The sequence below is a fragment of the Dermacentor albipictus genome, chromosome 1 (assembly GCF_038994185.2).
Source record: "Dermacentor albipictus isolate Rhodes 1998 colony chromosome 1, USDA_Dalb.pri_finalv2, whole genome shotgun sequence".
NCBI classification, from domain to species: domain Eukaryota; kingdom Metazoa; phylum Arthropoda; class Arachnida; order Ixodida; family Ixodidae; genus Dermacentor; species Dermacentor albipictus.
In genome coordinates this window covers 132,240,774-132,265,127 of record NC_091821.1, presented here as the reverse complement: position 1 = coordinate 132,265,127, position 24,354 = coordinate 132,240,774, and the positions used below count along the sequence as shown (strand labels likewise).

At 48.4% G+C, this 24,354-nt stretch overlaps 1 protein-coding gene across 5 annotated transcripts in view; it reads right to left on the bottom strand.

Moving 5' to 3' along the window:
* Positions 1-24,354, bottom strand: part of Rhp (GTP-Rho-binding protein rhophilin) — a 241,708-nt gene that overhangs the window by 32,352 nt on the left and 185,002 nt on the right. For all 5 annotated transcript variants that reach the window (XM_065424532.1, XM_065424535.2, XM_065424537.1 and 2 more), the window contains exon 3: positions 2,255-2,383. In XM_065424532.1, coding sequence (XP_065280604.1) covers positions 2,255-2,383 — 129 coding nt within the window. The remainder of the gene's footprint in view (positions 1-2,254; positions 2,384-24,354) is intronic.

Here is a 24,354-nt window from a genome sequence, read left to right as displayed (position 1 = left end):
AAAAAGAAAAGAAAATTTCACTGCAATAGTATCACTGCAATTTCACTGCAATAGTATCAAAGTAAGAGAGTGGAGAGCTGGGCTAGTTGGTATACATTCATAGTAAAGGAATGTAAACAAACAGACACAAAACACCTAGACACAACAAGTGCTTGTTGTGTCTAGGTTTTTTATGTCTGTTTGCACTCCTTTAGGATGAGTATCAAAGTCGCAGCTGCTAATTCAGTTTCATCTCACAGAATGTTTTCATGTTGCTCCAAGAATACCAAAATTTGCAATATCAGTTAATACAATGCAAAACCATAAATGGCAGAGCTTGACAGAAAGCAATAAATCATTTCCCTGTAATTATTTTGCATAACACTGATCACAGAAATAAGAAAGTTCAACTTGTACAGATGTAGAGAATGGTAGCAACACAACGTAACATGCAACACGCATATTCTCATGAGCAAGAAGAATAAGGGGATTCAAGGGGCTAAATTTTCTGTTAGTTACAGTCATATGAAGAAACAGACAATGAAGCCAAAGAAAGCCTGAGGAAGTTATTGTTCCGCTTAACTGAGATGCAGAAATGAAAAGATAAAGGGAAATAAAAGTGGGCAAAATGATAACTTGTCACAGGTGGGAGCCAAACACGCTACATTAGTATTACGCTACAGTGGCGGCCAACCCGCCGTGGTTGCTCAGTGGCTATGGTGTTGGGCTGCTGAGCACGAGGTCGCGGGATCGAATCCCGGCCCCGGCGGCCGCATTTCGATGGGGGCGAAATGCGATAACACCCGTGTACTTAGATTTAGGTGCACGTTAAAGAACCCCAGGTGGTCAAAATTTCCGGAGTCCTCCACTACGGCGTGCCTCATAATCAGAAAGTGGTTTTGGCACGTAAAACCCCAAATATTATTATTACAGTGGCGGCCAGCCTCCCGTTCACTTTATTATGCGCTTTTGTACGTGTACTACAAGATTAATCCTGGGGGAGTTAGCCAGCGCCATTCACGGTGTGTGTGTGTGTGTGTGTGTGTATATATATATATATATATATATATATATATATATATATATATATATATATATATATATATATATATATATATATATATATATATATATATGTATATATATATATATACTGCGCTAGTATGCTCTGGCTGCTAAGCACTGTACGCAAGGGAAAAAGAAAGGGGACAAAAAAATTGGATGACGCTTAAGCTCTGCCTTAAAGAGTGGAACGCGATAGCATTCAAAGATCCCCGACTGCTTCTCACTCTTCCCGGCAACTGCAGCTTATGTAACCATAAGGTTTTCCTGGAAATGCTGGCGGTGAACGCTATGCACGAAGGCGAGCTTTCTGGTTACTCCCCCCCCCCCCTCCCTCCCTCCCGCCGCGGCGGGCGCTGCCGCTGCCGCCGATGCGCAGAAGCGAGCGTCATCTGGATGGTGTTGCAAGGAACCGAGCGGTGCGCACTGCTCCTACGAAGACAGACCTCAAGCGGCAGCTGGAAAAGGGGTTTGTGTTCGAGTTTTTGTGTAACACAATTATGTTTTCTCTTATATTCAAATTACAATCCGACGCTATCATGTCTGGAGGCTGTGTGTAAGTTGTACTTTACGAATTTTCTGACGCATTTTCCTTTGAGAAATTCAATTACAGTAACGCCTATGCGCCACGTGGAGGGCCTGCGCGGATCGGGAAGCATTGTTAGGGGTGTCTTTTTTTTTTTTTTCTACGGACAACGTCGCCGCTGTCGACGCCGGATTTTCTGCGAGACACGTGTGCTTTAACGCTGCCGCCTTAAAAAGAGTGATGAAAGATGGTGATGAGCCTCCATTGGAAGTATGAATACCCTAACATGCTTGTTGCATGTTCTGTCAGACATGGAACAAGTCCCCTACTAGCGTGGCTTACGTGGTGGCAACAAATGGAAGAGCATGACATGTTTCATGTTTCTGAACAAGTCTTCTAGAATGCCTAAGATGTCTGTGCGCCTAAACTGTAACACATATTTAACAAACAGCTGATTATAGCAACAGTAAAGCTTGTGTGAGTTCATAGGACAAGGCTGCACAAAACTGGAGAAACACACGACAAAGGAAAAGATGCCAACTTACAGTATTTCTTTCGCTTCCTTTCTATTTTATGCTCCAAATGTTCCAGCACTCTGACCAACTTATATATGATCAATGCCCCATACACAAACTCTAATGAGCTTTTCATGCAAAAAAAAAAAAAAGTGGAGGCCACCCTACGTACTTTTCACTCTGGTAGATCTGCACAGAGCTGTTGAGCTCAGCCAGCTGCTCCTTGAGCAGCTGGAGGTTTGAGTTGAGAAAGCTCAGCTCCAGAGCAACTGTCTCACGAAGCTTCTTGTTTGTCGTAGCCCTGCAAATAGGAACACACAACATGCCAAAATCTTAGTATTCAGCATCCTAGTGCCTCATTCCCCGATTAAAAGAACACCTTAACACAATGGCGCATTGCAAAAACAGTATGCAGGAAAAATGAGGCAAATAACTTGAAAGCAGACTGTTTATCAAGCAAATGCGTGTCTGTGAGACAAAAATAACTTGGCAGTGGCGAACGTTACGCAGTCAGTGGTTGTTGCATTGAGTACCATGGCTGTGAAACAAGGCCAGACAGGTTTGAGAACAGCCAATAGGTGCCAATGCGAGCAGTGGGACAGATAACATCACATGAAGGGCGGCATGAGAAGAGGGTGCAGCAGATACAGCTTAAATTATTATTCCACTTCAGCATCCCCTTCACAATAACCCTTCTGAATATCTCTCAGAACATTGCAAACATTGTGATTGCATGCCTCCCAGAATTTGTGTACTAAAATCATGCAAAGCTTTTTTTATATGTGAATCCCATGACAAGTGCATGTGCAAGTCCTGTTTTACCATGTGATAAGGACATTAGCTTTCTCAATGGTTGGTTATCTGCGAGTGTTCCGCTTTATATTGTTTTATTTTTAACCTAGCGCTTCTTTAGATTGTTAACATTGTAGCTCCCCGACTTCTTTAGACATGTTTGGATTAAACATTGTTTTAAATATATATGTTGATGACTGGTCGACCCTGTGTCCTCCTTCACCCCCTCCATCTTTTAAGGGAGGGCGGGGGGAGGACATATTCGTTCTGCCTTGTTTGGTTTTCTGCTCTTTCATTGATCTTCTGCTTGTTCGGTTTTCCAGCTGTTTGGTTATTCCTTCATTATCGGCTTCACACAGCACATTTCTTCCTTCAATCACATTTTTTGTCTGTCTTGTCCCTTTTTTCCACACAAACAATAGGTGAATGCTCCAGTATATATTCTTTGATTCTTCCATTAAAATATGTGACCTGTTTGTTTGTGCAGATAGATACCATTTTTTCCAATTCCCCTTGGCATCTTCATTTAGTAATTCCGGAGCGGTTTAGCAGCACTATAAAATAATCGAGCAAAAAAGTTTACTGCGAAAAAAAAATGATACAGCAGCCTCTAGTAACAATAATCAGGCTGTTGGATCACGTTTACTTTCAAAATGAAGCTGAATTGTCGCCTTACACGATCTTTGTACACAGCGCTGCCGGAGCGCTCAGAGGTCGACCCATCGACGAAGCTTAGCTCGTTGCTAAGGCGTTTCAAGCGTCGCAGTACAGGCGTGCGCAAGTTGTTGCTCTTTTTTTTTTTTAACATAGAGCCGTGCAGCGCGCTGTCATGTATCGCAAGCGGGGCGCACCCGATGCGTGCCCAGATGGGTGTCGCCGGTGTAGCTGCGGGGCAGAGCGCTCTTGACGGGTTTTCGCGCACCTCCACTGCCTGCCCGTTGCCGCCGCAGAGATCGCGAGCGTGCCAAGGCCGCTGGCTCGAGGGATCATGCCAGCGCGCGATTCTCCGCTTGATTTCGACTGGATTTCGGCCCGTGGTGAATGGCGCCACAAGGGGCAGATTAGGCCACACCAAAACGAGATCCAAACAGCGCAGGAGCACCGCGCGCCGCCGCCGTTGCAGGTCATGCATTTTGCAAAAGGCCGCCAGATAGGGACAGCGAAACGAACAGCACGTTTGCCACAGCAAGGAATGAAAGGAACGCTCGATCATCGGAAGCAACGATCGCAATAAAACAGCTACGATATAAATGAGCCCCCCCCCCCCCCCCGTTGCTCCCTCCCACCCTCCAAAAAAAATGTTTAGCAAGTGAAAAAGGTAGGGCGGAATGACCATGGTCGCATTACATTTCTTCCCCATGAGGCGTATCCGTCGTTTCGCGCATGTGTTCAACATTGAGAACTACACTAGCGAAAATTCCTCGAAGAGCGAATCGCATACACAATCTTGTGATACAAAAATCGCTTAAACGGAATTGCCGCTTAAAAGGAACAACAGCCTCTAAATTGGTTGGTTTTGTTATTGGGTAATGCAAAAATAAAACAAAAATATCGTTAATCAAAACAAAAATTTTTGTAACTCTCTCTAAAGTGGACCACGTACAGAAGCAAGCCCTAAATGAACTTTTTTCAGAAAGAGGCAAGATTTCCAATAGATATTTTTTGCGACACTTGTCTTCTATCCAGAAAACCATCCTTAAATGCGAGCGATGGCAATGAGTCAAGCAGGCTAAAATTTTAATAGATTTTCAATGCAGGCACACAGTTTCGCGGCACCCCCACTCGCCCCCCATCGACGACCAAAATACGGATGACCAAATACGGCGCACCATAACCGTAGCGCCATTCCCGTGTATATTTGGGCTCCTCCAGCATGAAGTGTGGCCGTTTTTAGCAATTTTGTCTTTGATTTGGCGAATTTTTGGCCTGTTTAGCAACAAAATTTTATATTTAGCGTTCGGCGACTGCTTATAGCGACGTGACAGAACAATTGGCGACATTTAACAGTTCGAAGTTTAAAATGTGGCTACGAAAATGACTGTCTAGAACATGCTTTACTTGGCTGTACGGGACGTGCACTCCGTGACCACGATGAAACAATGGTGGTCTGCTCCTTGGAGGCTGTATAATATGGCCTCCAAGGTGCGTATCGTCTGGACTCCTGGACACGCCTCTCTCCATGGTAATGAACGTGTTAATGTGGTAGCCCGAGGTCTGACTGGCCGGGTACCATCGGAAGAGCTGTCCCACCCAGACGACGCACCGCCAGAGCCCCTACAGTAGACCGCGACGCTCGAGTACTACCGACAAAGCCGCCATAACTATCCCCCTCCTCTTCCTTCGCTTAATAGGGCAAATGCCGGTGTCTGGCGGCAACTGCAGACCAATTCCTTTCCTTGTCTCCAGATCCTACTAATCTTTCATCCTACCCTGTACCCTCCCTATTGTCCCCACGGTGGGGCCAAACCCACGGTGTACCACCCCGCGTGGGAATGCCCTAACCCTTCGGTTGTTCCTCCTATATCCGACCGTATACCCTTTCCTCTTGGGAGTCTGCGCTGCTCAGCATAAGCCGGCAGGAACAGCAACGGCTGATCCAGCGGGCTCGCGAAGTCGCGCATGGCAATGGAGCACTGGACTGAGGGCACCACTCATCGAGGGAAATTTGCAACTTGTTTTGCCAAATAAATGTTTATTCTCTCTCTCTCTCTCTCTCTCTCTCTCTCCTTGGTCTGCTCTCACAGAGGCCGTACGGTGCGAGTCGTTTTGCCGAGGGCAACATGGCTTCACCGTTCACGAGATTTGTTTATTTGTTTGTTTGTAGTGGAGAATATGCATGCAGTGCTGTGAGCACTGCCATCCATTCAGCGCGAGACCCGAGCTCGTGTTGCTGAAGCTAAGAGCTAGGGCTGTTCGTGCAGAGCATATTTCGATCCCTTGTACGAGAGTCAATAAATCCCCCTTTCATTTGGTGGACGTGCGCGGTAACCTCGAGAACTTGCAACTCCAAAATCGGACGCTGCCCACTGGTGCGACCATTCTTCATAAAACCCATTAGGTCTTAACGCTGCGGGTACTGTGGTATTACTAAGGGTACGCTCGGTTAGTGGACGTTCGTAAACGCAGCAGTAAATTAAGTTACCAAAGCTTATTGCATTAATTTTTTAGGTGAGATTTAGAACGCAGCAGGTGAATACTAGGACAGATCAGCTGTAGCAGAAGGCGTACATAATGGAGCGGCTGGCTCACGCAAATCTGAACGCATCGCTTCCATTTCTCGCAGCTTTCGGACAAAACAATACCGAGCGAAGCTTTCAGGTGAGTCAAGGGACGACAACGTACGCAGTAGTTGACCTGTCTCAAGATCACGTAATTATTATTGGTGTGTTAGGAACACGACCAAGGTCGTTCCGCATAATTCAGTTCTCCTTTCACGAGCGCTGAAAAAAAAAAAATGCAGGCATAACCTGGACCAAGTGCGTGTTTGTGCTAGGAAAGTCAGTTAACTCGTGTACTTCTACACCGTCTGGAATTGTAATCCTCAAAATTTGAAGGTAACGTGAGAGTTCATGCTGTCATTATAATTTGCCTTAAAAAAAAAAACACTAGTAAAGTAAAAGTTCGCTGCACCGGCGCTGCGGATAAATTCACTATTCCTCGCCTGCACGGACACTAGACTAACGTGAAACTAGTGGTTAGTGGTGTAGCGCGCAACATGACAGGACAAACTTGTCTTGTATCACGCTACACCACTAATCACTACGAAAAACCAAATAGCCTAATGCGCCACCCTTCTAAAGTGAAACATTTCGGTAGATACGTTACATGTTATCCGATACTATGGTGTTCCAGAAACGCCTATAACATATAAAATTCACTCGACAGCTTTAGCGACAACTTTAGATATTTTGGACAAAAGTTCAGCGACTTCTTTGTCTCAGTTGAACGACACGCTCGCAGAAGAAGTTGGCAACACTGCCTGCATGACCGCGTGTTATTAGGCCAACAACTGACTGGAACAGCAAGTGCTGTGTTTTTGTTTTGATACCTCACCGTCGCTTTCTCAAAACCGAAACTGGCGAAGTCTAGCCAACACAGAAGCCGTCGACCACTCCCAAACCATGGGACACACTAGCTGAAAGTAGCTGCTACATTCGCATACTTATGCTTAAAGGGGCCCCGCAACACTTCTTCTAACTAATCATAGAATCGCCTCACAATTAAAGTACGTCGTCCCACGAATCTCATGCAGCAAGATTTTTACACACCGAAACCCGGCCTTTTCTCTATTTTCGTCTCCGCTAGCGAGCTGGAAGCTACACAGCGGAGAAGCCAACAGGGCAAAGCCCCGGCCAAACGAAAAATTGATGCAAGGATGAAATGATTCTGCTATGAATGCATCATAGCAAACTACAAATATATTTTACAAGAGGACTCAAATTGTAATTCTACTGTTATTAACTATTTTGATGTTTCACGGTGTTAGATATGGAGCTGGTTCCTGAGGCTACTTCGAGTTCCCCAAACCGCTTCGAGTGGCAGCACAGCTAATTGAGGAATGCGGAAGCAGGAAAGCGCATTCCAGAGAAGCGGCCGAGCAAACAAGTTTAAGGCAACAAGTTCGTGCGTCGCCGGGATTAGAAGGGGGCCTGGGACAATGGAGCGCAATCGACCCCCTTCGTCTTTGAAGAAGGCATTTGCCACCACTGCGGAGCCGAGTCACCGGGAGCAGGTGGGCATCCGACAATGAAGCAGGTGCACGGGCGCCCCCCCGCTCCTTCTCCAGCCTACAAGTGGATTGCCAGTCTGCGAGGCAAGACAGCAGAGAGCCCCGCCAGGTGTGACCCCACTCCTTCTCCAGCCTACAAGTGGATTGCCAGTCTGCGTGGCAAGACCGCAGAGAGCCCCGCCAGGTGTGACACCACGACACGGGCGCCTACCATTGGCTGCAAGTGGCGTCATCGGAGTGGACTCTCCCATTGGTCAGACATGACGTGACTTGCAGTGCTCGAAGGGCTTATAAGAAGCCTTCCAGAGAGACCTGAGGATTCTGGGACATGCCCTGATTCCCTGATTCACCTCTCTCGAACTTCTTGCCGCGGGCCGCAGCGTCCGAGTTGCTGCCGGCCCGTAATGACTGTACGTCTGTTAATTGACGCTCGCCTCCTTGTACATAATATGTAAATAAATCACTCCCAAGTTTGGTCTTCATCCCGACGTCCCGTCCTCCAAACCCTACAACGGCAGTACTCATTCAGTTAGTTCCAATAACCATATACATAAATACACAAAAAAAATATCGGAGGACCTTCCCGCTCCCCCACGCTAAACTTACTAGACCACAGTCATATATATTCAGAATGCTGCAAACAAGGTCGTTCCCCTCGGGAGGCAGAATAAGCCTTTATTCACCGGACGTAGAGCCGCAATGTCCGGATTGCGGCGAATCGTACTGCTCGCTATCGCACATGCTTTGGCAATGCTCCGCGTTAAGCGGCACCGTGTTCAGCAAAGAAGAAGACTGGGTGTACGCCCTGCGAAGCGACGACCACCAGACCTAGCTCCGGGCCGTCCAGCGGGCTCACGAAAGGGCGGAGGATCACGGGCTTCCTGTCCCAACGTGGGTGCGGCCCGCGACCCCTGCCGACCAATAAACCAAGAGTGGGTGGGAAGGGGTTCCTCAGGACCCAATAAAGTTCTTTCCTCCTCCTCGGACTAATACAAATATGTATTGGAATTCTCGCTATAGCTGGGGTATGACTTTCACACAAAAGCACGCGAGTCTGCATGAAATCGTGCAAAAATCTCGACTCGTAGCGCACGCAACACTAGGGACCGCATTCCCAATTCACCACTCCATTCGAACGTATGAACCCGGCGTCCCGACTCTTCAGTGAAGGTGAAATGCGCATAAGCGCGCGGCGCATGTGAACAGTCGTGGCGTGAGCCTCCGTGGCCACTTCCGTGCTTCTGTACTATTAAGTGACCCATGTAGGGCGAAGAACAGTTAAAAAGCCTAATTTTACTTTGGCGTCTGGATCAAGTAAGCTTTAAATTATGCTTGATTGTCGTTTGTGTACTTCGCAAATATAAATTCTTGCACTTCTAATCTATATAGCCTTTCTTTAACTTGGCGGTGACGTAATCGAAAAAGGCAGCCCGTCAATCGACTGTTTTTAACTTGGAGCAAAGAAGACCTGAGAGGTGAGAGTTACTTGATAGCGCGCCTTTCGGCGCAGGGCAGCCATGGAGGAAAGAGAGAGAGTGAGCATGGCTTTAAAGTATGTCCGCGTAAAGCGACCGCTCACTGTCATGCAGGCGGGCGCCTTACATATATATATAAAAAAAAAAAAAACTCGGAACGCAACAAGGTGTTTCCGACGCACGCGGCGAAGACAGCGCGATACCCAGGCGTAGCACGTGCGCGCGAAGCGTGAAGTCGCACATCACGCGTGGCGAGAAACGCGGTGCTATAAAGACGGGCGTCCCGGCGCACAGGGGTTCGGGCCAGCATGCAGGACGGGCCGTCGGCGTGCGCCCTCGAGGAAGAGACGTGACCCTGAAAATGACATGCATACGCTTTCGCCCAAACTGGTTTCGTTTTTCCTTTCGCCGAATGCCGAGTGAACGTCGCACCCCTTCCCCGGCCTTTCTCTGCCGTCACCACATGCACTCTCGACGACACTCATTACACGCACAAAGAAGACACGCGCACGACGCGGTCCAATTAAAGAGCGCGCCGCCGGGGTCGAGCACCGCCGAGGCCGGCGGCGTGTGTCGCCCCCTCTCCGACACGGCCGGGCCTCCCTCGGTTACGCGTAGCGAAACGGGAGGGGCGCCGTTGCGGGGTCGACCCGACGCGCATCCACCGCGGCCCAGATCGCACGAAGACAAAAGCGGCAACAACGCGCGGCCGACCTGCAGCGCCGCCGACACGCAGTGGTTCGCTTCAAGGTCAACGCGAGAGGCCTCGGCGGCCCGGCCCAAAGCCACGACCCGATTTTGGGCTCGTTATCAGCCCCGCTATGCGAGAGCAGTGCGAGCCGACCGCAGCCCACCGTCGGTGTCACGCGGCTCGTCTTCGGAATTCGCTCCCACGTTTAGCGCGCCGCGGACCACGCGCTGGCCGCAGCGCGTGATTAACGCGAAGACGAAAGCGACCTCAATTAGCGGTTTTCTCCGAGAGCTGCAGAAAGACCAACGAAAAAAAAAAAAGAGGGAAGAGAGGAGGGGGTAAGGAAGGCAGGGAGAACTATATTAGCGCTCACTCCAACCGCCCGCCTCTCCAAGATATTTTTGCCCCTGAACCTGTACCTGAACATATATGCACATTATAGGTCAAAACCTTGATCCTTTCATTTAACCTTCACATGCTTTTTCTGCGACAAGGGCTCGTTTTTCCTGAAACACACTAACCCGAATATTTATTTACACCGATGTACAAAAAAATTTTTAAAAAAGCGGAGATTTAGCGGTAAGATTACTTCGCAACTCTCACGTCCTTGATGCATGATTTAAACCGCGTTCACCACATTGCAAATTGTACAGGAGCTCACTCGACACACGTCCTGCCTCCTCTTCGCGGAGCGAAATGCAACTGACGACGCCACGACGAGTGCGCATGCGCGCGCTCGGGCGGATGCAAGACTAAAATGCCATCCTGCTAGTAACAGCGCAAAATGTAGACAAGGGACGAGCAGGATGTTACTAGCAGGATGGAAAACCAACAAGCCCAAGCTGCTATTCTATTGAAATGCCAGTGGCCGACGCAAATATTTTATAACGACTGGCGCTTAGATGTTACGGGATTGCATTAGGCTGGCCGTACACGAGCACACTTATGTTCTTGTGGGTCTAGGGTCTATATAGAACAAGTGATCGGTTAGTGAGAAATTTTCCAAATTCACGCTGGAAATTCAGAGACGCCGCTGTTCTTCGTTGAATAAAAACCGACACGAAATAGTTCACAATACGCACACACACCGCGGCTGATGATGCGCGTCGAATGTTGCGAAGCCAAGAGAAATTTCCGCATACTGTAGCTACGGTTGCAGCGAAAGGCTACACAGTGTTTCTTCGCCTCCTATGAACTGACATGAAGTAAATTTCGCGGAGGCGAGCTAAAACATCTCCAAATCGTTCCGCAGAAGGCGACGGCAATCAGCAGGCGACAAATAGCAGGCGGTCCTTCAAAGTATAGTTTAACAGGTGCCAACAGAGCGTTGAGCTATCCGACGCTTTCTTCCACGCTCTCACTGCAAAAATAAAAAACAGCTTTACAGTTTCCGCGTTTGCCACCCAACTGGTAGTGACTCATCGCATAGACCATGCAACAAGTGGAATATGCGAAGGAAGTGAACCAGATGGTCAGAGAGAGAGATAAGGAAGGCAGGGATGTTAACCAGTCAAGAGTAAGGTCGGCTACCCTACGCTGCGGGAAGGGAGAAGAGATAGATAGATAGATAGATAGATAGATAGATAGATAGATAGATAGATAGATAGATAGATAGATAGATAGATAGATAGATAGATAGATAGATAGATAGATAGATAGATAGATAGATAGATAGATAGATAGATAGATAGATAGATAGATAGATAGATAGATAGATAGATAGATAGATAGATAGATAGATAGATAGATAGATAGATAGATAGATAGATAGATAGATAGATAGATAGATAGATAGATAGATAGATAGATAGATAGATAGATAGATAGATAGATAGATAGATAGATAGATAGATAGATAGATAGATAGATAGATAGATAGATAGATAGATAGATAGATAGATAGATAGATAGATAGATAGATAGATAGATAGATAGATAGATAGATAGATAGATAGATAGTATTAGCCCCGAGAACGATCTACAAGGGCCCTACGAGCGCCGCTCGCGTCACGTCAGGGCACGTATACTCGCGCCTGTCGTCTGCTGCAGTTCGGGCTGTGTCCGGGTGCATTCTGCAGTGTTTTCGTTAGTTCGCCCTCGTTCTCTCTGCTTGTATACTTATGGCGGTCGTCTCATATATATTTCTACGGCGCCTTCGTTCGCAAAATTTAATCAAAGAGTTTATTTCTTAGACGACAGTACAGTTCTCAAAGGCAACGCTAGAGTGCCAGTCGAAGACGTACAGACCAGCCATTGCGGATTTTCATTCATGCGCGGATCGACAATTGCAAATACATAGTATATAAGAATCCAATTATGATACCATACCTGCCGCGGTGCACCGAGTATGTCACAAACGCTGGCTGTATATCACTTTTACAACAGTTACCTTGATTTTAATCCGCTAAATCAGGTTTGCTCACGACAAGCAGTTCATGGTATAATATTGAATTTTTGAATTCCTTCACAGAAACGCTCGGCAGTAACACGAAGACTTAACACTGCAGTTTAGATTCTACCAGCACCACTTGCTTCTTTAACTGCTTCTTAATATTAGGCAGTTCTTCACGTGTTTAAGTGGCGATAATTTGAAGTAAAGCTAATTGAGGCTTACAGCTGTTTGCAGAATCGAAAAGGAATGTACCAATATATATTCCCTTTTTCGTGCTACACGTTCAACTCACTTGAGCAATTTACTGGTGTTTGTTCCTTGAGGAATATACATGACGAATCTGTTTGGTGAACTGACACAGGCTGCTCAGCCCAAGTTTTTTAGTCAAATCCTTTTGGACCGTATGACTGCAGCCAGAAAGAAGCCGAAACGTCATTCATTAGTAGTATGGGACATATTTGAAGATATAATTCCCCGATGGAGGGTCAAAAGTCAAGTGAAATATGTAGGGCTTGTTGTGTCTTCCTTATGAAGGTTTTCGAGGTTCTCTTATATATTGACGAAGCGAACAGTTCTCCGTTTGCATAATTAAACAACGCTGGATCGAGACATAATGCATAAGGTGATTGAATTTTCCTTTGCTAGGCACCCTTAGTTGCGCCGTAGTACCTCGAGTATACTTTAGGCATTGCAATTGACGCTGTAAAAAACTGCTTCATGGATTCAATTCGAAGTTGTAGTGAAATGATTGGTTTCGCGAACAATGCGTGCCTCGGCATAACGACAGTCGGTTGCTACCGTTGCGTGAGGGGCGTGCTATAAAGGCTACTGAGGGCCACCATGAAACATTTCATCGCTTGCAATTGACTGGCTCTCGATCTTAACCACGAAACTTTTCTTTCAGGTGATCGTCACTATGGTATTTGTTAATTAACTATGTAAATACTCTACACGAGGCGCCGTCGTGTTAGCAGCCATGAGAAATTCACTTTATGGAGGCCTGTTTGAGAGAGCGGTGAAAGTGGCAGCAAATTTTTTTCATATGAAATGCGCGCCTAACTCTTTCTTTTACGCAATGATAAAGATGCCATATTCGACTACAACAACTCACCAGAGTAATAAGAATCATGGTGAGAGCAATTCGCTGGGCGTCCTTCGCTGGGCAGTGTCTTTCTAACACGGATAACATGTTGACACCAAATACCAAGATATTTCTTCCATGTAAAAGGCAATGCCTCTAATGGCTAAGTACTAAGGGAATGTTAAGCGTTTAGCAAAGCATCATATACACAACTTCGCGTGTTGAATTTGCAGACATTCTTTTTACGCAAAATTTATGGACAGACAAGGCGCATGTATGCATTGCAAAACCAGTACACCCCTTCAACGCTACGTAGCTTGCGATATCCAAACTGCAAATTTTCTCGACTCACGCGCTTTTGAAGACCTGTGGTTCAGGCATCGCAGCAGAAAGAAGCCGCCATATCCTTCAATAAGTACGGCTCGAGCCACCTATTGGCGGCGAGGAGTTACGGAGTCGCCATCTATCGGAAGCGCCTCGCTGGCGTAGTATGAGGGATCACGTGACACGTTCCTCATAGGTTTTGCTGTCAGCGGTCACTGAAAACACCACGCGCGAGCTCTCCCGGACATTTTTGTAAGTACTTTCGAAACGAGAGAAGTTTCTTAGTGTCTAAATAATAATCTTGGGCAAACTGAAAGCACACAATCGTTTACAGACGCTATCTCTTTACCGAATACGTACAGTGAACGCCACTGCGCGCGGTTGCCGCGATGGAGTCTCCCGAACCGGCTTCTTGCGTAAAAGGTAGGTAAACGCCGAGAGCAAACTATGTGAAATACGTTCTCATAGTGTTTGTATAACTAAATGGAGCGTAATAGAACGAAGCCTCAATGCAGCGATCGCGCAGATTCGCAGCGACCGACTGCGCGTCTGCATGCTTGTCCGCGCACTGTTTCGCTTTCTCCGCGCGCGCGTTTCCGCACCGTGCCATGAGCTTCAGGCCGTAGAATATGAGCAGTTGACAGTATACAAGCAACCATTGTGGCGTGGGCACTATCAGAGCTGTTCAAAAAATAATTTCATTGTAGAGACTTCGACGCCTGCGGGGACTGTAATGTGCCGTCGCGACGATTCAATCTTTCTTTATTCTAAATTCTTTGACCTTTCAATATTATTCCTCGAGTTGCGTAGCACTGTATGTTTATCGGTGTTCTCAGCGTGCAATTTCCCGCTGCTCCTTTTTTGTAATCCAGTGCATTAATTCATAACACAAACATGACCATATGCCATGCTTTTTTTAAATGTACTTCTAACCGCTGCCTTTCCACTCCACTGAACTTGCCAGTATCTATAGCATCGACAAGTTTATAGACCAAACCGTCATGACATTAGTCGGGCAGCGGACTCGGGGCGAGCGTCTCAGTGCGCGTTTTCAGAACATCGCAGACCGGGCGCCGTAGCAGAAATCTTCCTCGCGTCTGTGCTTGCTGCATACCCGAGTTGTAGCCGACGACTGTTTGCCGATTTTATGTTTCGCGAGTTAAGCTTCACGCAGCTTCTTGTCCTGCGGCTACGTGTGAATAAGGCTGACGCCGGCCTCCGTTACGTGCGTCCGGCCCTGCGGCACCGAGCAGTAGCCTACCATGTTGCGCGCCTTCAAAGGCAGCCACTACCTATTGTAGTGCTTTGAAGCGTCGTGAAGGAGACACTAGAAGCGGGAAAATTTCGCCACTAAATGAGGACCGCAGCGTACGAGGGAATTTAAACTCGTTTTCAGCTCGCTTCGGCGCGCCCGAAGCAGCCGACGCGGCCGCTATGCCCACGTGATCCCTCCTAGCACGTCACGCCGACGGTGGCGCCAGCTTTTCCAGTGGTGGAGCTCGAGGCCAATACCCCAAGCATACACGAAGAGAACGAGCGCACGCGGGAGCCGAGCGAGCACGAGCGAGCGGCGTCCTGGCCGTGACGTCACTCGCGAGAGAGCGTCATTCCAAGTTCTCGCCGCTAATAGTATAGAGACGTGCACGGACAGTACTTAGAGACAAAGCCGCTCGTATAAACCAGACGCTTTCCGAAAGCACAAAAGTGTCGCCCCTGCCTTTTGAGCCGATGATCGGTGGGGACTGTGTTCTAGCACTGTCTCTTCACTCAGAGGACGATCATCTAATTTCCTCAATGCGTTGGACAAAGATTGTCTTTGCGCTTGAAATTGAGAACAGTGGGACAATAAGTGGTGAATGCTCTTCTCGCATCCGCAAACATCACATGCAGTACTGTCAGCCCTTCCAGTTATAGTGCTGAATAAGCTTTCGTGTAGGCAACTAACAACAACAATCACAACCGATACAGAAGAGACGCTTCGCGTAGGTGCAGTCCGGCCGGAGCTATAGGTCTGAGTTGCAGCGAAGGGTCGTCTGTGCAGCCTGGTGCGCCGTGTATGCGCGGTATTCCACTCTGCTAAGGAGAGCGTGCGTGGTAGAATGCGAAGTTGTCTCGCAGCGTCGGTCCTTGAGAGAGGAATATGGACGCAGCGCGGTCTTCTTTGTTTGACGTCCGAGCTGCCTTACCTGCGTTATCATTTCCAGTGATCAAGCAATGGCCTGGTATCTGTTGAAATAAGATATCATGGCCTTTTTTTTTTCTCAAGTGGTGGACAACTTCCACGATTCCGCACGTCAGCTGATCGTGAGTTCCATGTCGGGGAAGCGACTACACACATTGCAAGGCCAGCCTTGAATTGCAGAAGACTGGACATTTTCGAGGACTTTCAGCAATTATCACATGAAGTGCATCGCGGAGAGCCGCGAGCTCTGCAGTTGTAGACGTAGTAATATGAGAAGTTTTTAACAGCTGGGTTATTCCCATTGTTGGAACTACAGCGCCACCGGAACTGGTTGATGTATAGTTGAGCTATCAGTATAGACGTGTGTGCAGTCGATGTATTTCTCGTACAAGAGGAGTAAAGTAAGTTGCTTGAGTACTGATGCTGACAAGCCCGACTTTTTCTTAAGTCCTGGGATTGTAAGGTTACTCGAGTACGGCTCACACACCATGGATGAATCGAAGGTTTCGCCGCAGGTGCGTAACCAGACTTGAGAGAGGCACGGTGCGCGAAGACAGTTGCACTGAGTGTCGTGCGGGGCCTTTCTACTGGGAAACTTGCGAGATGGTGGGTAGGGATCGGGGCGAAATGTCTTATGTGCACACGCATTGTTTCAGTGGTAATGTGCGTTACAATAGTTTAATCTTGAGCGGCTGCAATAACTTCAGTCGATGACGCACTGCGCGGTATACCAAGGCATATCTTGAGGGCTTGGGCTTGCATGCCTTGTATTGTATTCAGGTTAGTTCTGCAGGTGTCGGACATGACAGGTAGGCTGTACCGCAGGTATCCAATAAAGAGGACCCTACAGTTGCAGCAGAGATTGTATTAACACTCCCCAGGTCTTTCCTGCTAGGAGATTAAACATATGGCAAATTCCCGTCAGACGTTTTCTGACATAATTCATATGAGGGGTTCAGAAGAAATTTCTGTCAATGACTACGTCCAAAAATCTGACTTAAGCTGTACGAGATCAGCTTTCTGTCGACGGATATCACGTATGAAGACACTGGCTTCCTGGTAAATGTCATCTCTGCACTGAACTCACTGATATTCCTCCAAGCAGCTCCGGTCACTTTCACAGTATGATTTAACTCTACCGATTCACATGCCTATGCTCTGAGAAAGTGCGGTTGCAGTGACACGCTCTCACACCTGACAGCGAGAGAGTTGAGACGCTGCATCGACTCATTGTTACACGTCGTGGAACGCAGGTAACACGCTAAATGTGCGCAAGCGCATGCACAGACGCAACGACACTACATGGCCAGTTTTTCATCGTCACAACAGAGGAGATTCTCAACAAAACCACTGGTTTTTCGCCGCCTAAACGAGCAGGCATGTCCCCTCATCGGTGCGTGTTACCTTAGGCGGTGCTCACTGACGAAGCAAGGCGAATGCTTACAAAGTAAAGCACGGCACCAGACGCGGGTAGTCCCCGCCAAGCGCAAAGTCGCTTAATGCACTTTCACGACGACGCCATGTTTATTCGTTCATTTGCGTCGCTATACGGGTGCCGCCCAGACGCGCTCTCGTGCCATAATCCGCGTCGCGGGGTCGTTGACGCCACACATGCGGAGCGCGCTGACCGGTCCCACCAGCGCGCGCGTTGGCCCCAGCGTGCCACTTTGCGTTGCTTTTACTTCCACACACTTGACAGAGCGACGCCTGCGGTGCGCCGTTACGAGGAAGCCGTTTGGTAATAAATGCGTGCGATAAGTTGACTTCTTTTTGTTCTTCCTAGACGTCTGGCACGCTGTCACGAGAGCTATTCGACTACGCACACGTGCATCGGGCTGCACGCACGAACAACTAAGGCACACGTTTATTTATTGTACAGAGAAAAGGAAATAACGTGCCGATGTGCGTTGGAATTATACTAGTTACTGTACCACGCGGACCAACTAAGCGCTGCTGAGAGCGGCTAATGTGGGCTTGTTGGTAGGTCACATTGACATGCACAAAGACACAGAAGGTGCGCAGCGCTGTACCCTGTACACTTTGTGTCCGTGTCCTTGTGAGTGCGCTACAACAATTTAAGGGTTGCTGCGCACTTTCTAACCGCTTAATGCCATGAAGCGATGGTCAGACTCGCGACTGTAGAAATGACACCAGCGCATCCCCAAGTTGCTATGTGGAGGAGAAGACGCAAATGCACGACCAATCAAGAACACTGAAAATTATGCGGCTTAACGTCACGACACTGCACAGTGGGCTACGAGAGTCGCCGTAGTGGAGGGATTCGTTTTGATTGTCAGGAGTTCTTTTAACATGGACCCAAAGCACGGTACACGATCGTTTTTGCATTCCGCCCCGCAGCAATGAGAGCGCCGCGGCCGAGTTTCGAACCTGCGATCTCGAGCTGAGTCTGCGCGCAACGCCAGAGCCACCGTGGCGAGTAAATCAAGTGCATCGTACCTACAAGCAAAACCATATGGCGTCTCTCAAACGAGTGGTGGGCACTCGATAAAGGCACAATGCCTCCGAAAGGGGACAGCACGAAAACACTTCTGAAAGGCATTCGCCCGAGCTTATCGAACACCGAGTGTAGCATTTTGACACTGCGTCAAAAATTCGTCGTCCCTATATAATGCAGTCGGTCCAGACCAAGTGAGTGGGTGGATGGGTGCTATGAGCTTCCCCTTTGGAACGGAGCGCTGGGCTGCGCCATCAATCTCTTGTTATTATATTGTCTAACGTCCTACCTATCTTTAATTTAAAAAGAAATAAAAAACGAAGAATTTCCCTCACCAAACTTTCTGAAAACCTATTGGGAACTTTGTTCTTTTACACCTCCGTTGCTTGTCGTTACCCTACTATACTTCCACCAATCCTCTAATCGCCTCTTACTAATCTCTATCGCGGACATGTTTGCTTTCCCCCTGCTCTCGCTGAGCACAAGGGCTTTAAGGAGGCCCGAGGTGCTTAAATCGACCGCTAGGCAGGTATCTTCACATTCTCATAAAACATGTTCTATCGTTTCCCTAGCTTTACCGCAGCAAACACATGCTTCTTCTTTCTTGTTGTATCTCGCTTTATAAGTGCGTGTTCTAAGGCATCCTGATGTCGCTTCGAAAAGAGCTTCCCTTTGAGTTATCATAACTTGTTCCTTTCCAGATTTCGATTTTTCCTCTTAAGTAGGTACTCATAGCAGGTTTCTCAATCTCTCTGGCTTCCCGCTTGACGCTCTTTGTTGTCGTGTTGCTCACCATACCGGTCGCATACTAGCTGATGGCGGCAGTCGCTCGACAGTTCTTTTCCTCTACTGCGAATCAATGTTTTTCCCTGTACAAATACTTCAACACTCTCCCGGCCCATTTGCTTTTTTCCGTATTCCTCAGTCGTTCTTCATAATAAATTTTACTGTGAGCTTCCCTCACTTCAAAACTTGTCCAGCCCATATCACCCTGCACAGCTTCATTTGTAGTCTTCCCGTGAGCGCCCAATGCGAGGTGTCCCACTGACCTTTGGTTGCCATCGAGCCCTGATTGTACCCCTGACTTCAAGCAAAGAACCGCATTTCCAAATGTAAGTCCTGGAACCATTGCACCTTTCCACATACCCCGGAGCACCTCGTACCTATTACATCGCCTAGCGCTCTATGATTCATTATGGCCGCATTTCTCTTCCCCTTTGCTGTTATTGTTTTTTCCTGTGTTTCCATGTATCTGTTGCCTTCGTTACTCCGTACACCAAGGTATATATATTATTTCACGCGAGGTATTTCCTGGCCCTGTATTGACACTGTCTGTTCACTGCTTTCATTGAATACCATAACACCTGGTTTTTTAACGCTAAATTTCAGACCTAAATTATCGCCGTCCTGTCAACAGATATTAGCCAGACGTTGCATATCACTCTACTTGTTTGCTAGCAACACAATGTCGTCCGCATAAAATAAACCTGGAAGCTGCTGCTCTACTATTGTGCCCGCCTGTTTGTATGATAGATTAAACACGATATCGGTTTCCCTCTAGCGCCTTTTCTATCCTTACCATGTACATCATAAACAGCAGCGGGGATAGAGGGCACCCCTGTCAGTATCAACTTGCTCCTCGCTCTTCACCACGTGTGCTCGCAATGCGTTACCTGTCCATTTTACCGAGTGGAAGATAAAGCGCTGTCTTGGGGAACGCCACGTGATAGCCAGCGAGCTCGCATTCCACATCCAATCCAATCCTTCCTGACGCCAACGCGCTGCACAGCGCGCACCACAACCTCCCACGCTGCGGAGTTTTCAAATGGGTCAGCACTTGCCACTTCTTTCAGCAAACATAAATCTTCGTCTACGCGAAATCGCTTGCGTGGCTTGCGCTGCGCAGACGAATATAAAGGCGTGGTTGAAAAGCACGGCCGTATATATCACTGGAGGCAGCCATCTAGGAAAGAGCGATGCAAGCGAGGTGCCATCGCTCCGCTATCCACTAGTTCCGCTCGCCCGCTTTAAGCGGAGGGTGCCCATGCGCATTCGCGCTTCCGCTTCGCTCAACTTCTGAGCGGAGCGTAAAAACCCCCAACAGACTAATTTGTAGCGGTTTACGTTGTCATACGCTCCGGTAATGTCTCAAAAAAACACTATGGCGGTCTCATTTCTTCTCTGGATATTTCAATACACTGAGTAAGGCCGAATAAGTTACCATCCAGGCGCCTACAGATTCTGAAGCTATTCTGAAGTTCCCCCAATATGTCATTATCCTCTGCTCATGCTTGCAGCTTTAATTTAATCGCCTGCATTGCTAACCTGTATGTTACCGATGTAATGGTTGGTCAATGGTCTATATGAGTGAATTCCCTCTTCGTCCCCCTTATCTTTATAAATTAAATTCATTCTAATTTGGCGCCAACTGTCTTGTATTTGCCTACCTTGTAAGCAACGCCGTCTATTGCCTTGGAAAGATTCGGCTGTTATTTTTTCGGATGTAATTTAATGCCGCGTCCCCTTCCAGTTTGTTTCCATCTTCGTTTAGGATATGTTGTATTTTTCCAGACATCCTGCTAATAAGTTTACGCGGTTCCAAAATATTCTAGGTGCGGCCTTCCTTTTCCCACCTATTTCTGACTACCAACGGTCACTTTCACCTTTTACCTTTGCTGGAACCGCGGTGTCACGGTCTGAGCGCCACCTTACAGCGACCGGAACCGACGGCCACTAACGACGCTGAAGGAACGACCTGCTCGGCACATAAGGCGGCACTGCCACGCACGTCTCGATTTGCTCCGCTCGACGCAGCGGCCGCGCCACGCAAAATGTGACCCGTCGGGTGACGAGTGCCTCGTAGTCACGGTACGGTCAAGAAAGCAGCACAAGGATGCGGCGCAGCGTCGAAAGAAAGCGAGTTCCGCACACGGTCAAGCTTTTTGGACTATACCAGCTAGCAGCGAAGCACTGACAGGTCAGGATGTGGCAGCGAAACACCCATCTCCAAACGCAAAAGTTTCGGGGCACGGAATCAAAAGTGAAATGAAAACGAAGAAGTTTCGCCGCAGCTGATGAAGCGCGCGCTAGCCGCCTTGCAATCGAAAGGGGAAATGGATTTGGTTGATTGATTGAAAACTTTATTATTCCACCGAGCTGGGGTGCCCGCCTCTTACCGTACACGCAGGTAGAAGGGGGAGGACGAGGCAGTCCCCGGGCGTTGAGGACGAAGTGGACACTTAACCGTGACGACACGCTTACGCAGCCCTGAGGCTTCGGCGCGAAATTCGAAGGCGAACGGGGCCTTAATTTCCTTCAGTGACAATAATTTCCCGCTAAATGAGTGATAATGGAGGTCTGAAAGAATGCTTGACCAGCTGAAACAGACTTAATGTTACCATTTCGTGGTTCCTTTAATGTAGGCGAGGCGTGGCGTCGCGGCGAGTCACGGGGAAATTTAACTAGAAGGTTTATTCTTAACGGGCGTCGCGCATTGGCGCCACGAAATGACAGTCTTCCCCGAACACCCGCGCATGCTTGCCAGCCAGCCAGACGCGGCGGCCCAGAAAAGCGGTCGACGCCGGCGGCAGATGGATCAGCCTGGCCAATGACCCGATTGGAGGTGCCTTCGAACCAAACTCACCGGTTTCTCCGTAGGCAGGGACAGAGATAGCCGAGCCTATCGCTACCAGACGGTAAGAGGCAGGCGCTAAGAGCCGAATTCTTCGGGCCTCGACTCGCGTCGGCTGCCTACAGCAGAAGCCGCGCACGACGCGTGCCCACGGATGGCGTGGGCTGCACGCGACGGTGACCCACGCGTGTTGTTCCGACAGACAGGCGCTTCCGTTCCCAGACATCACGGGTGCTTTACGATACCGATTACTAAAAAAGCGCGCTAATGCAGCAGATTTGTAACAAAATAAAAGAACAAGAATCGGCCGACGCCAGCTATTCTTATGGCTCTGTATACTTATTCACTGCGATAGCAGTTAGTTTTCCAAGTCCCCCCTCAAACGGCCCCCAACTTCGTGCACAACTTGCTTGTCCTGTTTCAACTCCCCCGGCAACATGCAACAATGACTGCGGAGGCGATATCGTGACACAACACTTCGCGAGAGGAGAGTGACTATATATCGCTGCAAACGACTGGTGCATCGCGCTATGATGCGTGGACGTCGCCTGCTGCTGCCTCCGACATGCGCAGACGCCGACGCCGCTCTCAGAGTCTATGTTGCCCACGCTACAAACCCCACACAAATTGCAAAGAGAGGAAGCCGCACGACAGTGCAGCGCGGTGGTTCGCACGAATTCAGCTCTTCACTTACACAACCGCGCATGATTGCAATCCCAAGTTGCGGCAGTGGGGAAAGTTTCGTTTTTCTTTGCCATATGGTTAGGGCTAATAAGACGGTGAGAAGGTCTCACGACGACGCCACTGCGAAAAGGAACGGACGCACACAACAAACCCGGATTAGAGCTCTTCGCTGCTTTCGCAATAAAAAGAAAATAGTCGAGGGCCCTTGAAAAGCAATTTGTGTGTCGTGCACATTTCTATGCGAGTGCCGGTAAACAAGCGAAGCCGTGCAAGCGCAATCACAGCTCACGCGTACAGACTTGTTCAGGCTGCATGCTATTGCCGAGGGCAAGAATAGGGACCACAGAATGCATTTCGGGTGTCCATAAACATCCAAATTCACACGTTTGTCGTTATCTTTTCCCAGATTCTCATCGTTATCCTATGCAAGACAAACATACATGCTTGGATATCAAGATACCATTTCGTGTAAAGATACAACGGTGAGATCGGCTTTTATGTCCCAAATTTACGGACTTATTACTACGACGCACCGGAATTTGTCTACGTCGGAACGCGACTGGCGCTCCCACAAAACGAACACCTGGCCTCTCGCGCGGAAGCGAGACGCAAGCGCGAAGGATGCGCACTTGCAGCGAACTTGTGCGGCACACGGGAAACGCCAGCTGCAACAAGATTAACCCGCGCCGCTGTCATCGCGAAATGCGTCTGCTTGGATTTTTGTGCATGCATGCACTATATATTTACTTGCTCTCCTATTTAGTGCAGCACATTAGAAGAGTTAACTGCTGGGCTAGTTGGTGATCTTGCACTCTGAAAAGATTTTGCGCCAAAAAACACAACGTCGTCTTTCTTATGTGTGTTGTGTTTTTTGGCGCAAAATCTTTTCAGAGTGCAGCACAATTTGCTGACGGCGACGGCAGACTTCTAAACGCGCGCTTGAACTGAATGAATGACTCGAGTCCTAAGTGAGAGACGGAACAGCCCCATTGGAGAAGCAGCCAAGTTGTATCACCCTTTTTTCTTTCTACGTTACGGTTATAATTGCAACAGAAGTACAATGGTAATATCAAAGACTAAAAGAAATAAGCATTTGATTACCGTGCAAAGTAGACAAAATGCGAGGAATGCGACCTTATTTGGTTAGATTTGTTTCCAGAGCATTCACCAGGTCAGTGAATGAATTACGCTGACAGATTCACTTTGCACAAGCACAGAAATACAAGAGCAAACTTAGCTACGAAACATAATCACTACTCCCGACACACTTGAATTCTGCGCAACAATCTCCTCTAACATATCCCCATAGGAGGCCGCTATAGAATGTACCGAGGGAACGTCGCAACAATGCTCGTAAATTCAACATCAAGAGGCGCTTGGCAGGGCGAAAAGAAAGCATGCAGCCGGTCGATGCCGGAGGTGCGACGCCAGCTGGCAATGGTCATCGAGCTGCGCGCTGGGTTGTCAGCAAACTAACCGCGAAAAGGCGCGAACCAAACAGTCGCGACTCGCAGCCCTGTTCTGCCTGCACTGCCTCGGCTGACATGCAGTGCCGCGGGCGAAGCGACTGCCGTTCAGAACGCACAAGGCGCCACACGACCCATACAGACAGCATGCCGTTCGCCAAGAAAAATGCGGGCGCGCCCTCAAAACGCCTTCGCCGTCCAAAACGTCGCTGCAGCGGCGACAGCCCTTGACATCAACGCCGCACGATCGGCGTTCGCTATCGCACCAAAAAGAAACATAATTCATCGAGCCAACGCGGTCGTTACAAGCGCGTTGTCCGCGGTATATGCCCCATCGTGGAATGCTCAGTCCGCAAGTGGGAAGCCAATG